Below are 19,415 nucleotides of genomic sequence, written 5' to 3'. Positions count from 1 at the left end.
ATAGGAATAGGATGCACAATATATACCATGATCCATCTGGATTTTGGGTTATTTGAATGTAATCCAATGCTTTTGTAATGCAAGTTTCTATATCCTTTGGGCGGTATTCAGTGTACAATTCCTTAAATAGTGCCAAAGCTTGGATTGCTGATGACGTGCATTCAACGTACCTAACAAAGATTGAACAATAAAAAACAGACTAACAAATGACGCTTCTTTCAGCAAATGAAAATTGAAAGCCAAAAAAATTTATAAACAAATGACAATTTATAGTAAAATGAATTGGGAAAGATCTAAAATGGTTTAGAAATCATACTCGCGCTCAATCAAAGCATCCTCCATGAGCTCTGTTGGATTAAACATCTGATAAACATTATTAATACTTTGTAAGTAAATTACACAAGTTAAAGCAATTATTTTATTTAATATTGAGGCCCATTGCATTCCTAAAATGTACAATTACATAAACAAAATTATGTAATTAAGATACATATACATATACAGAGAAAAAAAAAAATCTTAAATCTTGCAAGACCTGGAAACTTTCTTACAGACTTTATTTGCTTCCCTAATGGATCCACGTATTTTTCCTTGATGTAAGTTTTCTTACAAAAGAAAAATTTTCCTACACCAACTATAGTATCCCTCTTTCTCACATAAGAGTGGACTCTATATATTGGACCCTCCTTAATGTGAGAACTGAGAAGATGGTATAATAACTAAAGGGTATAACATAATTGTATTGAATTATATTGGATTTTTCAATTAAATTCAGATACTTATTTTGAATTCAATTCTTTTTGAAAACATAGCATAGTTTATGCTATATTAGTGTTAGGGTACTTTTTTTTTACACCTAATTTTATTTGAGAACCACCTATTTATTTTCAAATACCACTAATAAGTTAATGAGTTTTCCCAAATAATTTTTTTGCTCTATTATTATGTTAATCACAAATGTTTCATATCACATTATCTAAATTGAGTTATGATATAAACTATCATAAAAAGCCCAAAAACTCATATTTTATTCAATTTTATTATCATTATTTAGTTAAGCCCAAAACTAGCCCTATGAACCTAATACACACATTCTATTCTATTTAAAGCCCAAGAATACTTATGCTTGGAAATATTTGAAAAGTCAATAATTCAAGTTCATGGCAAAACAATTTTATCAATAGAATTTAAATCCATAATCAAAGCTCATGATTTAAACCCATGGCAATTTATTTATCCAAAGCCCAATTCACATTGGCAATATTTAAAACCTAATTTTCATTGGTAATATCAAAACCCAATTCTCATTGGCAATATCAAAGCCTAGTTCTTACTGACAATATTTAAAACTCAATTCTCATTGGCAATATCAAAGCCCAATTCTCATTGTTAATATCAAAAACCAACTTACGTTGGCACTATTAAAAGCCCAAGCTAACTACTCGGCATTATTTTATCAAAAGCCCAAGGTTATTAATACTTGGCAAAATACTATATCATAATTATTTCACTTAAAAGTCCAATAATGAACAATACTTTAGATTCTTAAACCTATTACTATAATATTACAAGCTCATGAAATTTATGAATTATCTACTCTCAAAACCCATGACAATTATCTTATAAAAGCCCATGGAAAGTTATAATTATTAGACCCATGACATTTATTTATTTCATATTATAAACTCATGTTCACTATCTATCTTACATCACAACATTCATAATATTTATTAAAAACTCATGGTAATTATTCATCCTACATGTTCATTATAATTATCTATAGAGAAACTCATGAGAATATCACATTATTCCATTATAGTGGTTGTTACCATATTTATTTAAAACCCATGGTAAATTTTATTATCAAGAAAATATTGGAGGTCATTATTTAAAAAGCCCCAAAGAGAATATCATTTACAAAGTAATCCATAGCAAAAATTATGAGAAACTATACAAGTTGTTATTTAAAGTTCATGGAAATTAATACCCAAAATCTATCACAAATATTTATTAAAGCTCATGGATTCATTTTATTTCTACTAACAACTAAAGCCCATGAGTAAAAAAAACCATGGCAAAGCATGTTTTTAATGCCCATTTTGTAGGCCCAAGAATCTCATGGAGTAGGGAACAAGCCCAAGCAAAGAAAGGGCCATGTGGCCCAACTAAAAGTACTAAGATGGAGCAAAGCCTTGCCCAAAAAGGTCCCCAGCAAATTAGAAATTCAAGCTGAAACAAGTCAGCCTAATGAAGTCCACCACCAGCAGAAGGTTCCTCCACACCTCTAGGAATGAACCAAGGGGCTGTCATGGCAGAATTATAACACATTTTCTATCGAGAACAGTAACTAATAACTATTCCTAGCAACTAGGAAGCTAATGGGCAAAGGGGCATCATCATCTCCCTCAAGGTCCTACCTCCAATAGAAGCTAGTGGGCAATAAATACCCTTCTTCTCCAAGTTTTGGTTACAACTCAAGGAAGCCATGACCAAGACTCATGAAATGCTTAACTAAATAGTTTATTTTATTACTAGAAATATATGTTACTAATTCATGAACTAGACCCATAAATTTATAAAGGGGAAAATTTGGGAACATGCGGTTTGAAGGGCATAAAGGGATCTCCAGTGAAACCCTCTAAAGTGGATTTAAACTTTGACACCTAGCTTGGGATGTTGAATCATACTTCCTAGGGTCCAAATCTCAGTTGCAACACTAGGATACTTCCTTAATGCTTGCCTTAATCCCATTGGTTGAACACAATCTCAGCAAGTTTTGCATTTAATGCAAGATTGTCCCAAATACTACCCATGTGTGACATTGCCCAAAGAAGCAAAATAGCCCCAAAGGCAAGTCTCCCATTTTCAGGCCAAATCGTTATTAATTCAGCTATCCTGGTTGTTGGGCTTTGTGGAGCCTTGTTGTATTTGATTCGGTTGACGATCTGACCCGACCTGAAATAATGTCGCGTGATTTTTAATGAGAGATTTTCTGAGGCTTAGTCCATAGAGTGGAGGCTAGGCCAAAAGGCCCAAGCTATAGTGTTTTGTAGCCCATTGTGAATCCTGTGCGCAGGATATAGAAACCGTTTTTTGGTGATTAGGGTTTCATCTGGTTGTTGTTTTTAAGAGAGAGAAAAACTGTACGGCCGTACTTTGTATTTTTCCCTGATAATAGTGAAATCCCTACAACTTCGTGGATATAGGCAAATTGTCGAACCACGTAAATATTGTCTTGTGCATGTGATTTTTTTTCTTTGGCGTGTGTTTTCTCTATTTTTGTTTCTCACAGGTTAGAAATTTTGGGTTAATTTCCCTACAACTGGTATCAGAGCCTGGGATTAGGTTTGAGTGGGAGCAATGGCAGAGGAAGCAAGAAAGGCGTCTGGAATAGAAAAGTTTGATGGCACAAACTTTGGACTTTGGAGGATGCAAATTGAGGATTATCTTTATGGGAAGAAGTTGCATCTACCGCTTCTAGGGGAAAAACCTGAGATTATAAAGGTTGAGGAATGAACTTTTCTTAACAGACAGGCATTGGGAATTATCAAGTTAACTTTATCTAGGTTTGTTGCACACAATGTTATAAAGGAGAAGACCACGGCATATCTGATGAAGGCTTTGTCTGGTATGTATGAAAAGCCATTAGCAAACAACAAGGTGCATTTGATGAAGAAACTGTTCAATTTGAAGATGGCAGAGAACGCATCAGTAGCACAACATCTGAATGAATTTAACACTATCACAAATCAATTGTCGTCTGTAGAAATTGATTTTGATGATGAGATCCGTGTACTGATCGTTTTGGCTTCTTTACCAAATAGTTGGGAGGAAATGAGGATGGTAGTAAGCAATTCTACAGGAAAAGAAATGCTGAAGTACAATGACATATGAGATTTAATTCTAGCTGAGGAGGTTTGCAAAAGAGATGTAGGTGAAACCTCAGGATCTGATTTTGCCTTAAACCTTGAGACAAGAGGTAGAGGTAATGATAGAAATTCTAATTGGAACAGAAGTAAATCTAAATTAGGCCAACAAGTACAATGCGAGAATTGTGAGAAAACAGGTCACTTTAGGAGGCAATGCAAAAGTCCTAAGAAGAAGAATGAAAATGATTCTGCTAATGCTGTAACGGAAAAGGCACATGATGCATTACTTCTTGCAGTAGACAGTTCACTTGATGATTAGGTTTTGGACTCAAGAGCTTCATTTCATACCACTCCACACCGAGAAATCATATAGAATTATGTTGTAGGTGATTTTGGTAAGGTGTATTTGGCTGATGGTTCAGCCTTGGATGTTGTGGGTATGAGAGACGTCTGGATATTGTTGCCCAGTGGGTTTGTTTGGTTACTGGAAAAGGTTCTACATATTCCTGACCTGAGGAGGAATATGATTTTTGTTGGACAACTTGATTATGAAGGGCATGCAATACTATTTGTTGGTGGTACTTGGAAGGCATTGTGTTGGCTCTTGGAAAGAAGACTAGTACTCTATATATGACCTCAAGTCCAAGGGACACAATTGCAGTTACTGAAGCAAGTATGGTTACAAGCCTATGGCACCGCAGACTTGGTCACATGAGTGAGAAAGTGATGAAGCTGTCAAAAGGGAAACTACCAGAATTGAAAGTTCAAGGTATCATTGAAAGATGAGCTTCTTGAAAACTAGCAAGACATTGAAGGTTGAAAATTGGAGTTAGTACACATTGATTTGTGGGGGCCTTCTCTGGTTGCTTCCTTTGGAGCTTCAAGGTATTACATCACTTTCTTTGATAACTCAAGCAGAAAGGTATGGGTTTATTTTCTGAAAAATAAATTTGATGTATTTAAAACTTTTAAGAAGTGGAATGCCATGGTTGAGACAGAAACATGTTTGAAAGTAAAATGTTTGAGGTCAGATAATAGAGGAGAGTACATAGATGGAGAGTTCAGTGAGTATTGAGATGCATAAGGAATTAGGATGGAGAAGACCATTCATGGGACACCACAACAGAATGGTATGATTGAGCGCATAAACAGAACTCTCAATGAGCATGCTAGTAGTATGAGGTTGCATGTTGGACTACCAAAAACTTTTTGGGCTGATGCTATTAGCACTGCAGTTTACCTGATAAACCAAAGACCATCAGTTCCCATGGAGTTCAGACTTCCTAAGGAGGTTTGGAGCAGTAAAGAGGTAAAGTTTTCACATTTAAAAGTTTTTAGTTGTGTTTTTAATGATCATATTGATTTTGATGCTCGTAGTAAACTTAATGCAAAGACTAAAATATGTTTTTTCATTGGCTATGGTGACGAGAAATTTGGCTATAGGTTTTGGGATGAACAAAATAGGAAAATCATCAGAAGTAGAAATGTGATATTTAATGAACAAGTTATGTACAAGGACAGGTCAACTATAGTGTCAGATGTTATAGAGATAGATCAAAAGAAATCTACGTTTGTCAACTAAGATGAATTGACTAAAAGCAAAACAGAAAAATCATCAGAAGTAGAAATGTGATATTTAATGAACAAGTTATGTGCAAGGACAGGCAACTGTAGTGTCAGATGTTATAGAGATAGATCAAAAGAAATCTAAACTTGTCAACTAAGATGAATTGACTGAAAGTACTGTCTAGAAAAGGGGTGAAGAAGATAAGGAGAGTGTAGATTCACAGGTAGATCAGAGTACACCTGTAACTGAATTAGATCTTTCAGGACCATTAGACCTCCACAGCATTATTCACCCATTCTAAATTATCTTATGTTGACTGATAGTGGTAAGCCAGAGTGTTATGAAGAAGCCTTGCAAGATGAGAATTCAAGCAAGTGGGAGTTAGCCATGAAGGATGAGATGGATTCCTTGTTGGGAAATTAGACATGGGAACTGACTGAATTGCCAGTAAGAAAGAAGGCTTTGCACAACAAGTGAGTATACAGAATAAATAATAAGTATGATGATAGCAAACGTTACAAGGCCAAATTAGTTGCTAAAGGGTTCCAGCAGAAGGAGGGCATTGACTACACAAAGATATTTTCACCAGTTGTGAAGATGTCAACAATCAGACTGGTACTGGGAATGGTGGCTGTAGAAAATTTACATCTTGAGCAATTAGATGTGAAGACGGCATTCCTTCATGGTGACTTGGAGGAAGACATTTACATGATCCAGCTAAAAAGGTTCATTGTTTAGGGACAAAAGAATCTAGTCTGCAAACTGAGAAAGAGCTTGTATGGCCTAAAGCAAACTCCAAGACAATGGTACAAGAAATTTGATAGTTTTATGCATAGAATTGGGCTCAAGAGATGTGAAGTTGATCACTATTGCTATGTTAAGTTCTTTGACAATTCTTATAACATTTTACTGTTATATGTGGACGATATGCTCATTGCAGGGTGTAGCATTGAGGAAATTAATGATCTAAGGAAGTAATTGCCAAAACAATTTACAATGAAAGATTTGGGAGCTGCAAAGAAAATCCTTGGTATGAGAATTATTAGAGACAAGACTAATGGTATATTGAAGCTTTCACAGTCAAAGTATATGAAGAAAGTTCTCAGCAAGTTTAACATGAATAAAGTTAAACTAGTGAGCACACCATTGGGTAGTCATTTCAAACTAAGTAAGGAACAATCACTGAAGACAGAAGAAGAAAGTAACCATATGAGTAAGGTGCCCTATGCCTCCGCAATTGTTAGCTTGATGTATGCTATGGTGTGTACAAGGCCAGACATTGCACATGCAGTGGGAGTTGTAAGCAGATTCATGAGTAGGCCAAGAAAGCAACATTAGGAGGCAGTGAAGTCGATTCTGAGATATCTGAGGGGTTCATTAGATACATGTCTTTACGTCATAGGTGCAAGTTTGAAACTACAGGGTTATGTAGATGCTGATTTTGCTAGTGATATTGATAGTAGAAAAAGTACTACTGGGTTTGTATTTACTCTGGGTGGTACAGCTATATTATGGGCTTTAAATCTACAAAAGATTGTTACTTTGTCTACTACAGAAGTTGAGTATGTTGCAGCAACTGAAGCTAGAAAGGAGATAATTTGGCTACATGGCTTCTTAGATGAATTGGGTAAGAAGCAGGAGATGGGCATTCTACACAATGACAGTCAGAGTGCAATTTTTCTTGCAAAAAATTTGGCTTTTCATTCAAAGTCGAAGCATATACAAATAAAATACCACTTTATCCGATATCTTATTGAAGATAAGCTGGTAATATTTGAGAAGATTTGTGGATCTAAGAACCTGACAGACATGTTGACTAAAGGTGTCACTATTGACAAGTTGAAGCTGTGTGCAGCTTTAATTGGTCTTCTAGCTTTAGGACAGGAGGATGAGTTGTAAGGATGAGGAATTGTTTTTTGGAAGATAGCGGCTGGTGCTGGTGATTGAACTAGTCTCCAAGTGGGAGCTTTGTTGGACTTTGCGGAGCCTAGTTGTGTTTGATCCGATTGATGACTCGACCCGACCCGAAATAATGTTGCGTGGTTTTTAATGGGAGATTTTTTGAGGCATAGTCCATAGAGCGGAGGCTTGGGTCGACAGGCCCAAGCTGTAGCGTTTTGTAGCCCATTGTGAATCCTCTGCGCAGGATATAGAAACCGTTTTTTGGTGATTAGGATTTCGTCTGGTTGTTGTTTTTTAGAGAGAAAAAAACTGTACGGCTGCACTTTGTATTTTTCTCCAATGATAGTGAAATCCCTGCAACTCCGTGGACATAGGCAAATTGCCGAACCATGTAAATATTGTCTTGTACGTGTGATTGTTTTTCTCTGGCGTATGTTTTCTCTATTTTTGTTTCTCACAGGTTGGGAATTTTGGGTTAATTTCCCTACACTACTCCCCTGAATCAGACCTACATTTTTTGGAATCTTGTTAATTAATACTTCTCTAAACTCCATTATAAAAGCATAAGCACCTCAGCCTACAAACACACAGCTACTCCCTCTGAAACTTTCTGATTTGTTTTCCATTTTGCTTGTAATTCAGCTCTACTCAATCCCACAACTCATTCCCCTTAACCCACACTCACCTAGCCTTAGACATTCCTTTCCTCTTTTGCATAATCATAGCCCATAAATGCCTCCCAATTAGTCACAAACAACCCACTACTCACTAAAGCCTTAACCTTAGTATTAATTCCATCTCACTCACTCAAAACAGCCCATATTACCTCATTCATGCCTTATGCACACATACTCACCAAAATCTTAGTTTAATACTTGCTGCACTGAGCTGGGATCTCTCTCTCCCTTCATACCATGCCAAATAACTCCTTTTTCATCACTATGTAGCCACTAATATTTACTTATTGTTTTACTATGGGAGGCTATAATCTATTTGAGACTTTTTGGAATTTTTTTCTTCATATTAATATAATGATGGTTGAGAGTACTGTGGACCTTATTGAACAAAATACACAAGAATTTCCTGAAGTTAATTCTTTATTAAATTTATTTAATAATTGAATATAAATTACCCTACTGTTGGAGGACTGGTTCGAACTATGATGCTGTAAAAGGACTAATAATATAACAAACTAACAATAGCAACGTGTTTATTGGACTTTATTGTTGGCTTTATTGTTGTCTTCTTGTCAGGGTGCAGCATCTATCTCTTGCTTGGGTGGACTTATACAACACCAAAAGCCTTTGGGCTTTATTTCAAGGCCCCATTGTCAAGTTTCGGCTTAGCTACCCCAATATTCTATTCTGGAACATCAAAATTTTTCCCTCAACAATTAGTCAATGGAATATGTGTTTGAATTTACTTGTGCTTTATTGCCTCTGATGCTTTCACATAATTTGTTCAAGAGGATAAATTCCCAAATCTAATGAAGTGTATTGGACAACAACTTTTATTATTGAATATATACAATCAAAGATAAAATATTAAGAATAAATATCATTTCAAGTATAGGGCAATTTATCGAAAATGAAAAATTGGGGATGAATGAAATTTGGAAAACAACATATTACAAGGTCAGCCAAAAGTCATATAGATTATAGATGAATGAAATGAGGAAAACAAATTACAACTAAAAGCCATACTTATATCAAATTGGAAATGCTAAAGATATTACAAGTTTTATTACATAAAAATTACAAATTGATTTGACAATTAATGTATATTTGAATTTTTTTGAGAGATTTTCAACCTATAACGTAGGCTCCTGATGATAGCTCTTTATCATCAAACAAAGATACTAATCAATTTTATTTAGATTTTCTTTATATGATTTGTGACACATTAGTTGATACATTTAATGTAATAAAATTTATAGTATCTCTAACATTACTCTTTAAAATAAAAAGTATTTTAATAAATTAGGAGTACCTCAAACCATCTAGGTGCTCTAACCGGCTCCCATGCTGAAAACCCCCCGTTATTACTCTGAGTATGTTTTAAATAAAAAATCATTAATCATACTCATCATTTATTGAAGTTAACACAAGGATGTGAGCATGTATAGAAACTATTTATGCGAGTGTATAGTGTTCACATATTAAAAAAAAAAGGGGGGGGGGGGGGGGTGCTTTTAGTAAGCTTCATTTCCATATCTAAAAGCTCTATTGCTAATTAAGATGGCGCTTTGTTCAGAAGATTAATCGAGTACTGCTCCAACGATTAGCTTGCCTTTGTCATCTCAGAAACAATAAGTTGTTTCTATTTAGGCTAGTATATTCCATCTATTTATAATTCTTTATCTTTTGCATTGTAGGGAAAATGAGTTCTCTTTGTCGTTTGATTTATATGCCAATGTCATATCTATATGGAAGGAGGTTTGTTGGTCAAATTTCAAGCCTGATTCAGTCCATAAGACAAGAAATTTATATTCAACCTTACCACAAAATTAATTGGCAAAAAACTCGAAATATGTGTGCCAACGTAGGCTTAACGATGGAATTTCAAACTCTAAAAAACTGATTCTCATGAAATGTATCCTAGTATTTATTAAATAATGTTAAATTTATTATGTTAGGAGGATCTCTACTATCCACACCCTTTAGTGCAAGACATGCTATGGGAATTTCTTTATAAGGTTGGGGAACCTCTTTTTTCAAGTTGGCCTTTCTCTATACTTAGAGAGAAAGCTTTAAAAGTCGTAATGGAGCATATTCATTATGAAGAAAAGAACAGTAGGTACCTGGGCATTGCAGCAGGGGAGAAGGTAATTTTAATTAAACTTGTGTGAATATCTATAACGTTGGGTAATTTAAAATGAGAACAATGATAACTTGTGCATATTACAGCTATTATGAGTTGAATTTGAAATCTAAATATTGTACATTGATTACTTAAACTACAGGTGTTGTGCTTGCTAACATGTTGGGTTGAGAATCCAAATTCAGAGGCTTATAGGTTTCATCTTGCTCGAGTGAAAGATTACTTGTGGATTGCTGAAGATGGCCTTAAAATTCAGGTGATAATCATGAAATTTAATGCCTTTTACTTTAAGTCTTCTATGTTAAATTGTACTACTAAAAGGTATTAAGCTTATTATGGATCTATATACTTCTAGAGCAAGAAAAACAATCCTAACCCTACTTCTTGTGCAAATGCTACAATCCTACTGTAGGGTTTGTTGGATTTTAGACCCTTGTAAACACAGTTTATATAACCTAATTTAAAGCCAAGTTGTTACTTAGTTCAATTAAACAAGTCTAGGTTAAACAATTATAAATCATATCATACATAGTGGAAAAGTAAGGAACACAACGATATGATAACCCATGAAAACCAATGAAATTGTCCAGTTTCAAGGTAAAAAACCCAAGGAGGATTTAATCTAAACAATCCATAACATAAAAATTCAATAATAGAATGGAAGTTTTTATAATAAACTTAACCATAAATCTACTACTACCTCATGTAGTACTTACTTAATTGACCATACGCAGTTCACGAACTCTTCTATTACGAATCTATTGCACACAAACACTCCAATTTATGACTATGAGAACTCCATTCAAAAGTTTAGATCAGCAACACAAACTCTTCAATTTGTGACTTTGAAATCCCCACTCAAAGATTTAGATCATCAACTATGATGTTTAGTGATGGCTACAACTTCTACAGCATCGAATCTTGAGTTTTTTCAAAGAATATTGCCAGCAGAAGATTTGAGAGAGATTTGGGTACAAAAACACTAGATCTACAATAGGAGGCACAAGATGCACTCTTCTCTCTCTTAAAACAAAAAAAACAAAAAAAAAACATGTCTTGTGCTTTTCTTAAAATACTAGGAGAATTATTTCTGAAACCCTAAACACTTGATGGGCTTAATGAGCTATTGGGCCGAAATTAAAATCAACAGAAACGGATTTCGATCGGTCAAAACTGGCATGTTTTGAATTCCTGAACTTGCAACTTCCTTGTTCTTGTATTTAGATTTGCAGCATCTTGAACATTGTCTAATATACTTCATAGACACTAAGATTTATACCTAGACAAGTTTGTGTTCACGGTTTGTCAATGATCAATATTTCAATATGTTAACTTTGTTAACTTAAATAAGTATGACTATAACGTGTAATATGATTTACTTATAGGGTACACCTTCTCAAACATGGATCACTAGCTTTGCTATTCAAGCATTCATTTCCTGTGGTTTTACCGAAGAATATCGGTACTCTCTCTTGAAAGCACATGATTTTATAAAAAATTCACAGGTATGTACAATCTTGTAAGATTATTTTCTTTATTCATTAACATCGTTTCCAAGTTTGATTACTTTACGTGATTTTTTAATAGGACTTCTTGTGAATCAATAAAATATTTTAGCTAGAAAAATAAATACTAATTTAAATATTAATTCTTGGTCATTTATATATACTATTATGCACTATAATTAAAATTATGATTTACCATTCTTCATTCTAAGTACCTCTCAAGTCCTCAATTCATACATTTATTTTGCTCACTCTCAAGGTCCAAAGAAACCCTTCAGGTGATTTCACCAAAATGTATCGTCATATCTCTAAAGGTGCATGGGTATTCTCAACTCCAGATAATGGGTGGCAAGTTTCAGATTGCACAGGGGAAGCACTAAAGGTAGAAAATTTTGAATATAAGTATTAATGAAAAATATATATAAAGTTCTTTAAATGTTATCTTTCCTGAAAGATAATTAAATTGGACCATGTGATTCAATGATCAATGCAATCAAATGATTAGATTAAATTGTAAAATCCAGTACAACACATAAGAAATTGTACCTTTAATTTTGCCCTAAGCATTAGTAGCTACTTAGGACATTTAGAGGTTCTACTCACAATGACAATCAGCTTTGACTGTTTTATTAATTAATTTCCTTCCAATTTTATAGGCTGCTCTAATGCTTTCAAAAATTCCATCGGAGATTGTTGGAAGAAAATTAGATAAAAGATGCTTGTATAATGCTGTTGATGCCATTCTCTCTTTCCAAGTAGCAGAANGCATGGGTATTCTCAACTCCAGATAATTGGTGGCAAGTTTCAGATTGCACAGGGGAAGCACTAAAGGTAGAAAATTTTGAATATAAGTATTAATGAAAAATATATATAAAGTTCTTTAAATGTTATCTTTCCTGAAAGATAATTAAATTGGACCATGTGATTCAATGATCAATGCAATCAAATGATTAGATTAAATTGTAAAATCCAGTACAACACATAAGAAATTGTACCTTTAATTTTGCCCTAAGCATTAGTAGCTACTTAGGACATTTAGAGGTTCTACTCACAATGACAATCAGCTTTGACTGTTTTATTAATTAATTTCCTTCCAATTTTATAGGCTGCTCTAATGCTTTCAAAAATTCCATCGGAGATTGTTGGAAGAAAATTAGATAAAAGATGCTTGTATAATGCTGTTGATGCCATTCTCTCTTTCCAAGTAAGCAGAACACTATACCAAAATAACTACAAACAACAAAAAAGATTGACAACCAATCCTAAGCAAGAAAAGACGGGGAAAAAGGTCTTCTTTATTAAGCGGAGATCATTTTTTATTTTATTTTATTTTATTTTTTAGAGTTTCAGCTTATGACATTTGCTTCTGATTATTTTACTCTGTATTATTAAATCAAAACACCAATCAGCTCTTGGTATAGGTGAGGATTCAACTCCAAATCTTTTCTTCAACCATCAAAGACCAAGATACTAAAGTTATGTTTGGTAACAATTCTTGTTTTCTATTTTCAAAAACTTTGTTTTGGGGAATATAAAGAAAAAACAATTTTCTTGTATTTTTGAAATCAAAAACATGTTTGGTAAGTTGAAATTAAAAAAAAAATAGTTTTTTGAATAAAAAAATAGAAAAAAAAATTTGTTGTTACTAGAATTTGAATTCTAATGCTAACTCATTAAATGAAATAGATTCATTAAATTAAATGCGTGTTTTCATGAAATTTTGAAGATTAGAAACTAAAAACAGCATTTTGCATGTTTTTAGTTTCCTTCACAAATTGAATTTTGAGAACAATTTTTGTTTTTTGTTTATTTTGGGTTGCCAAACAAATTTTTTAGTCTCAAAAATAGAAAATCGTTTTTGGAAACAAAAAATAAGGGGGAAAAAAATAGTTACCAAACATACCTTAATCCTTTCTTTTATTAACGGTAAATGTAGTAAAAATGATTTAATGTGCCTTCTTGATACCTGCATGGAAGGGAGAAAATGAAGGTATAAGCCAAAATTCTGGTGGCATTGGATTGCAACCGGACCACTCATATGCTCCAAGTACCTACAATATCAACAATTATATATTATCTCAATATGTCAACAATGAGGGTAAAACCTAGAATTAATCTGAATTTGTATTTGACGTGTATCCTGTCATAAGAAAGAAAGAAAAAAAAAGGAAAAAAGAATAAATTCTTTTATTTTTTATTTTTAATGTATTGTTTGTTCAATTTGACACCTTTATCAAGTTATTTTATTTTATCATACTAATTTCATTTTGACGACTTTTAGTTAAGTTAAATAGCGCTTTGGAATTTTCTCTTGAGATTCTTGAGGGTAACTCGAGTATTATCATTGCCTCCCTAAATGACAATACTTCTTCGTTGGCTTCTTTCAGTCATTTGGTTCAACCGTTCAAGATGTTAAAATTTTTACAGAATCTTTCCAGAGTATCTGTTTCTCTCATGTACGCCATGATGGTAATTTTGTAACTCACAACTTTAATATTCAAGCTTTACATGTCATAAGTTCACAGGTGTAGATGGAGGATGTTCCACTCTATCTTTTAGTTGTAATTCAAGCTGAGTTGGCTATTGTCTCTTAATAAAACTTATAGCTTTCCTCTTTTCTTTTTTCTTTTAAAAAAAAAAAAAAAAAAAAAACTATATATAGCGGATTATTTTTTATTAAGTCATCTTTAAGTTAGGGCATATCCATCCCTTTTTTTTTTGTGACGCAATGCTTGTCAATTCTACAGTATTNCTCTCAAAGCAAATTTTACTAGTCTTATTTATCTAAACTAAGATTATAAAAAAAAGAAAAACAAAAGCAATAGTTTAGAAAATTAATCTACCACGCATAAACTAATCCAATAATCGATCTTTTACATAAGCTGGCAATAATTTATAAGTGAGTTAAATTATTGGAGGATGTTAGGGTCATATTTTTAAATAGTTGGCATATCATTTGACAAAATGTATTTAATTTACTTGTATTTGGGTAGTTTTAAGTGGATTCTAGAATATCATGAAGTATATTTTATAAACAAGACAAGTGGTATTATAGGAGACATGAAGACTGTACAAAGAAACAAGTGTGAAAAGCTGAAAATTGTGAACTTCAAGACAAGCTTGATACAAGCTGCTATTGAGACTTAATGAACCTTGATACCTCTTGATATTACTCGATCTATTGAGCTTCATAAATCCAAAAATTTCAAATACGATTTTCGGCCCATGATGACTTGGCAATCTAGGATTTTGTTCTCTAAACTACTGGATGATATAAAATAATTATTTTATAGCCGTCATCACATATAGAATCTATACACTTATTGTGAAGATACTTGTGTTTTTATGTGTTTTAGGGTTTTGTAACTAAGGGCTTCATTCTCTTCAAGTGTATTGAAGAACTTTGTCCAACAACAACCTTCAAGTTACTGGGAGTTAGTCATGTTTTGGAGATTCATGCAGAGAAATTAGTTACATACTAGGATCCGTGCAAAGGGAAGAAGTCTCTACAAAGTCAAAACCAATTGAGAATTGGTGTAAGGATTCTATTGTAGGTAGGTACTTTGGGATAGACCGGATTTGGGGTAAGATTCCTTGTATTTGTAATCTCTTGATTTTGATTACTGATTCTTAGGAGTAGTAACTTATAAATCACCCAGTAAAGTTTTTGCCTTATGAGAGGTTTTTCCCGTTAGTCAACACATCACTGTGTCAATTTACTTTTCACTGCACTTAAGATTATTTATTGATTCATTTGTGCTTATTGCATGTAATTTGATTTAATTAATCAATTTGTGTAATTGAATTAATTAACTGGGGTTAATTTATAACCCAACAGATGAGAACTATCATTTAGAAAAAGAAATTTCCAGAAAATAGCCATAATAAATATTTTTCTTTGCGAATCATTCTCTCTTTGAAGTTCATTACAATAAGTAATTCTTAGATACTTTTGGAGTATAATAACGTAGTGTTCCTTCCTCTCGCATTCATTATGAGTCTTACTAATTAAATTTATTATAAAGTCAACCATGTATATAAGAGGAGAGAACACCATGTCACCATACTCCTAGAATACCTAATAATTTTTACATCAAGATATCCTCATTTTACAACATTGTCAAAAACTATATTAAAAAAGATAAATAAATAAATAGGTTGAAGCATTCATGCCGAAAGAATAAACTTTCCCCAAGATGGTATAAGAGTTGCACCGCCATGGTCAAGAATCCATTTTTGACCTCTGGCCACAGCCATTTCCTCAAGTTCTTCCCCAAGCAACCTTAAGGTAACATAGTTAAGAACCGAACCAAACATGGTGCTTTGTCCCTCTATGTGTAAACCCCATCCTCCATCGGTATTCTGCAATAGGTATTCCATTTTGTTTAAGAAGATTAATTTGTGTCAGTAAGCATAGATGATTTATTAACATGTATACATTGATATACTCTGCATGATAATGATTTATTCGACCAACAGCAAAAGCAACACTGTTACCCGTGGTTGAATCCATTCAACAATTTATGAGTTGGCCTGACAATTTAAGTAAACAACCTTTACAATGCCAATGACCTAATTTTTCACATCATCTACATTACCTGGTGATTGTATGTGTGGCGCTTAATTTCCTTTTGGTGTTCTGAAGATAAAACAGAATGAAGAGATCCAGTGATGTAAAGAACTATAACCTGCATCTCGAAATATTTTACAAACTTATTCTTTCTTCAAGTATTTGAGCATTGTTTTAGGCTTCCAAAAAGTTTTCAAAATGTACTAGAAAAAAGAGAATAGAGGTAACTAAATAAATAAGGGAGGAGGAGTGCAAAACTAACAAAGTGGGGCATTGTAAACATCATGCCACCGAGATCACCAGCCCAGTGGCCATCGTGGGTCTGAATGGAGGACAAGAAGCCAAGACCTCTCCTCAATGTGATAGTCACTGTCTCTTCTCTCTCATCTATCAAATCTTTCACCTTCACAGGTGTTGGAATTTGAATTCTGGGATTCTCCCTTCTTAACTGAAACCAATAAATTCATAATTGTGGAGTTGAAATATTGAATCAAATTTGAAACGAAAAAAATTCATAATTGCAGAGTTGAAATTGTTTGTCACAAAGCAATGGAATCCCATGAAGGTGAAAATCACATTCCGAAAATCTAGTTATGTAGAATAGAATTTGAGTGAGGTGCAAAGGCGGGTCTTGCACTCTTTATATAGGAATAGGATGCATCATATATACATCTTCTTGAAGAATTGCATTGCTTCTCCAACCAAACCTCCTCTATGGGAAGTTATCACACATTCCTTTAGGAATAAAAAGGTGGAGATCAAGTGTGTAGGGATGCACCATTGTTAAGGACAGTGACATCGACCTATTAAATATTAACATCTCCCAACTGCAAGACAGGCGACTCCAGCTATCAGATCACCTCCACTAGCTTCACCGCCGATTGGACTGGTGATCCAGCCATCAAATAGCGGGAGAGGCGACTATTTTTTGTTTTAAAAAAAATATATTATTTCAAGTTCTTAAAGATAAAACATTTTACAAATGATTTTTATAATCAGCCAAAAACATTTTTAAATTTATCCAGATTTTATAAAAAAATAAGCACGGTACAATGCTAAAAATATTTTCGGTAAAACATTTTACATCGAAATAACGGAGGGTAAAAACCCAATTCAAAGGCCTTCATAAAGATATGCTTTGTTACTTTTTCTTTTTCTTTCTTTTTTTGAGTGGAATATACATTATCGCTATTCGCTACCAGAGTTCAAGAAAGAGAGTTGAAGACAAATGAGGAGAAAAATATGAGATACAGTTTCTAAATTGCACCTCCATTTGCATGAGAAGATCTGCACTTTGTTTGGTCTTAAATCGGTTCCTTTGAAACTCTTCACGGAACCTTTCAACTTCAGCTTTCTCCTCAGATGTTCTTGCATTCGGATCAAACTCCCAATACTCTCTTCCCACATAATTGTTCACGCTCATTAAATTAGGGCCCCCACCTTCACAAATCCTTAATTTCCACATTTTCTTTTAGAAATAGAAAGATAACTAGCCCCTGTAACAACAATTATCCAAGAGTGTAAATTATGTAGTTGCAAAGATAGATAACCAATCATTAGAATTACCAATAAACACAATGTTGCAATTTTCTTAGCCTTTAACCTCTCGTGAAAAAAAAAAAAAAAAAAAAAAAAAAAAAAAAAAAACTTATGGTTTTCAAGTGTGTTTTTATTTGCAACAACCAACAAGTGGACACTACATTTTTCGCATCTAATGATATGGGTCATTGTGATTGTGTTTGGAAAATCAATATAAATGGAATAGAGATTACATTGAGTAAACAAAAACTCACTTTTTCTCTCACAGGTTACTTCTCTCTATGGCCGAATATGGCTCTCTTTTTTTCCAAAAAAAAAAAAAAAAACTGCACTGTCCTCTTTCTTACTCTCTGACTTTATATAGTATGATATAATTGTTACATACCTATATTGTATCAGATTGAATGTGCAATAGACCCAATGCGTCAGCTCAACTATAGATGCAACTGATGTAATTGTCTAAGACTCCCAAATAAAAGAAGACTACACTTGTTAAAAAAAAAAAATTATAAGTTATCACACCAATTAATAATTTGATGTATATCATATCAACCCATTTGTATTATAGTGATATTAATTTATTGTACCTAATTATGCTAATAAATGAAAAGACTCCAATTAATATACTTATATATTTAAAAATGTCAAATTTTTTTTCCAAATGCATATTTTGCTTATAAAATATTACTTAAAATACCTGTTTTGCAGAAAGAAAATTTTCAAAATTAAAATTAATAAAATCTTATTTAATATTTACTATGTTATAAGAAAGATCAAGTAAATTAGTCATATTATCAATTATAAAAGAAATGTTAAAGAAACTTAAATACAAAAACTTAATTAGTAATTTTGTATCCCAAAAAATAAAAAAAATAAATTTTAAATAAAACAATAAAAAGACTCCGTATTAAATTTTTGCCTAAAGGCTCCAAAGTTGCTGAGCCGGCCTGGACCCAACCCTTGCCTCTGTTTTAATTCTCGAGCTTTTTCTTGCTTCTCCCGCGCGTAGCACACTCAACTTCATTAATGTAGCCGATTTTGTATTTATTATTATGCACAAAAGTCGGCCGGAGAAGAAAAAAGGTTTATCTAATTAAGGAAGCCTTACCATTTAAGGGCTCGGTCAACCACCTCATTGAATGAGGCCTTTTAATAAAAGTGGGCGGCACTCAAATGATAAACATACATACACATATATATATACATATATATATATATATATATGAAATTCATATAATTCAATTTTTTCCGCAGGGTAGCTTGCATTTGGAGACCTTAAGTAAAAACTGATTATCTTGTTTTATATGTAAAATTAATATTAATTAATATGAGCCATGTAATTTTTTTTATAAAGTTTTAGACACAAAAAATTTGACAAAATTTTTTATACTTATTGCTGTGACATGATAAGTAATAGAGTGATGTTAGTAGTAGACTTAAATGAGTATTAGTAAAAGTTTGCTAATTCACATAGGATTGATTCTTTGAGCTAAAGCTAGGAAAAGTTTCTCTGACGGCTAGGGTTTAGGGTTTCCTACTCCTTTGCGTCTGTAGAATCCTGTCCCTAGCCTCGTCTAGGTTTTCGTTCCCTTCGGACTCTGGTGAGGCTGGTAGGACGGTGTGGTACTGTGTGAGTTAGTGGT

The 19,415-nt window shown here is 33.2% G+C and overlaps 1 protein-coding gene across 1 annotated transcript in view; it reads right to left on the bottom strand.

The window, feature by feature from the left end:
* LOC111985929 (lupeol synthase) overlaps positions 1-17,698 on the bottom strand; it is a 28,627-nt gene extending 10,929 nt beyond the window's left edge. Inside the window, exons 1-8 of the mRNA XM_065772668.1 lie at positions 17,501-17,698; positions 16,496-16,681; positions 16,262-16,351; positions 15,837-16,025; positions 13,619-13,714; positions 9,328-9,384; positions 317-363; positions 27-170 (exon numbers count right to left, since the gene is read on the bottom strand). Coding sequence (XP_065628740.1) covers positions 27-170; positions 317-363; positions 9,328-9,384; positions 13,619-13,714; positions 15,837-16,025; positions 16,262-16,351; positions 16,496-16,681; positions 17,501-17,698 — 1,007 coding nt within the window. The remainder of the gene's footprint in view (positions 1-26; positions 171-316; positions 364-9,327; positions 9,385-13,618; positions 13,715-15,836; positions 16,026-16,261; positions 16,352-16,495; positions 16,682-17,500) is intronic.
* Between the last annotated feature and the right edge of the window lie 1,717 nt (positions 17,699-19,415).

The sequence above is a fragment of the Quercus suber genome, unplaced genomic scaffold, assembly GCF_002906115.3.
Source record: "Quercus suber isolate HL8 unplaced genomic scaffold, Cork oak 2.0 scaffold_61, whole genome shotgun sequence".
Lineage (NCBI taxonomy): Eukaryota > Viridiplantae > Streptophyta > Magnoliopsida > Fagales > Fagaceae > Quercus > Quercus suber.
This window is presented reverse-complemented; position numbering and strand designations above follow the sequence as displayed.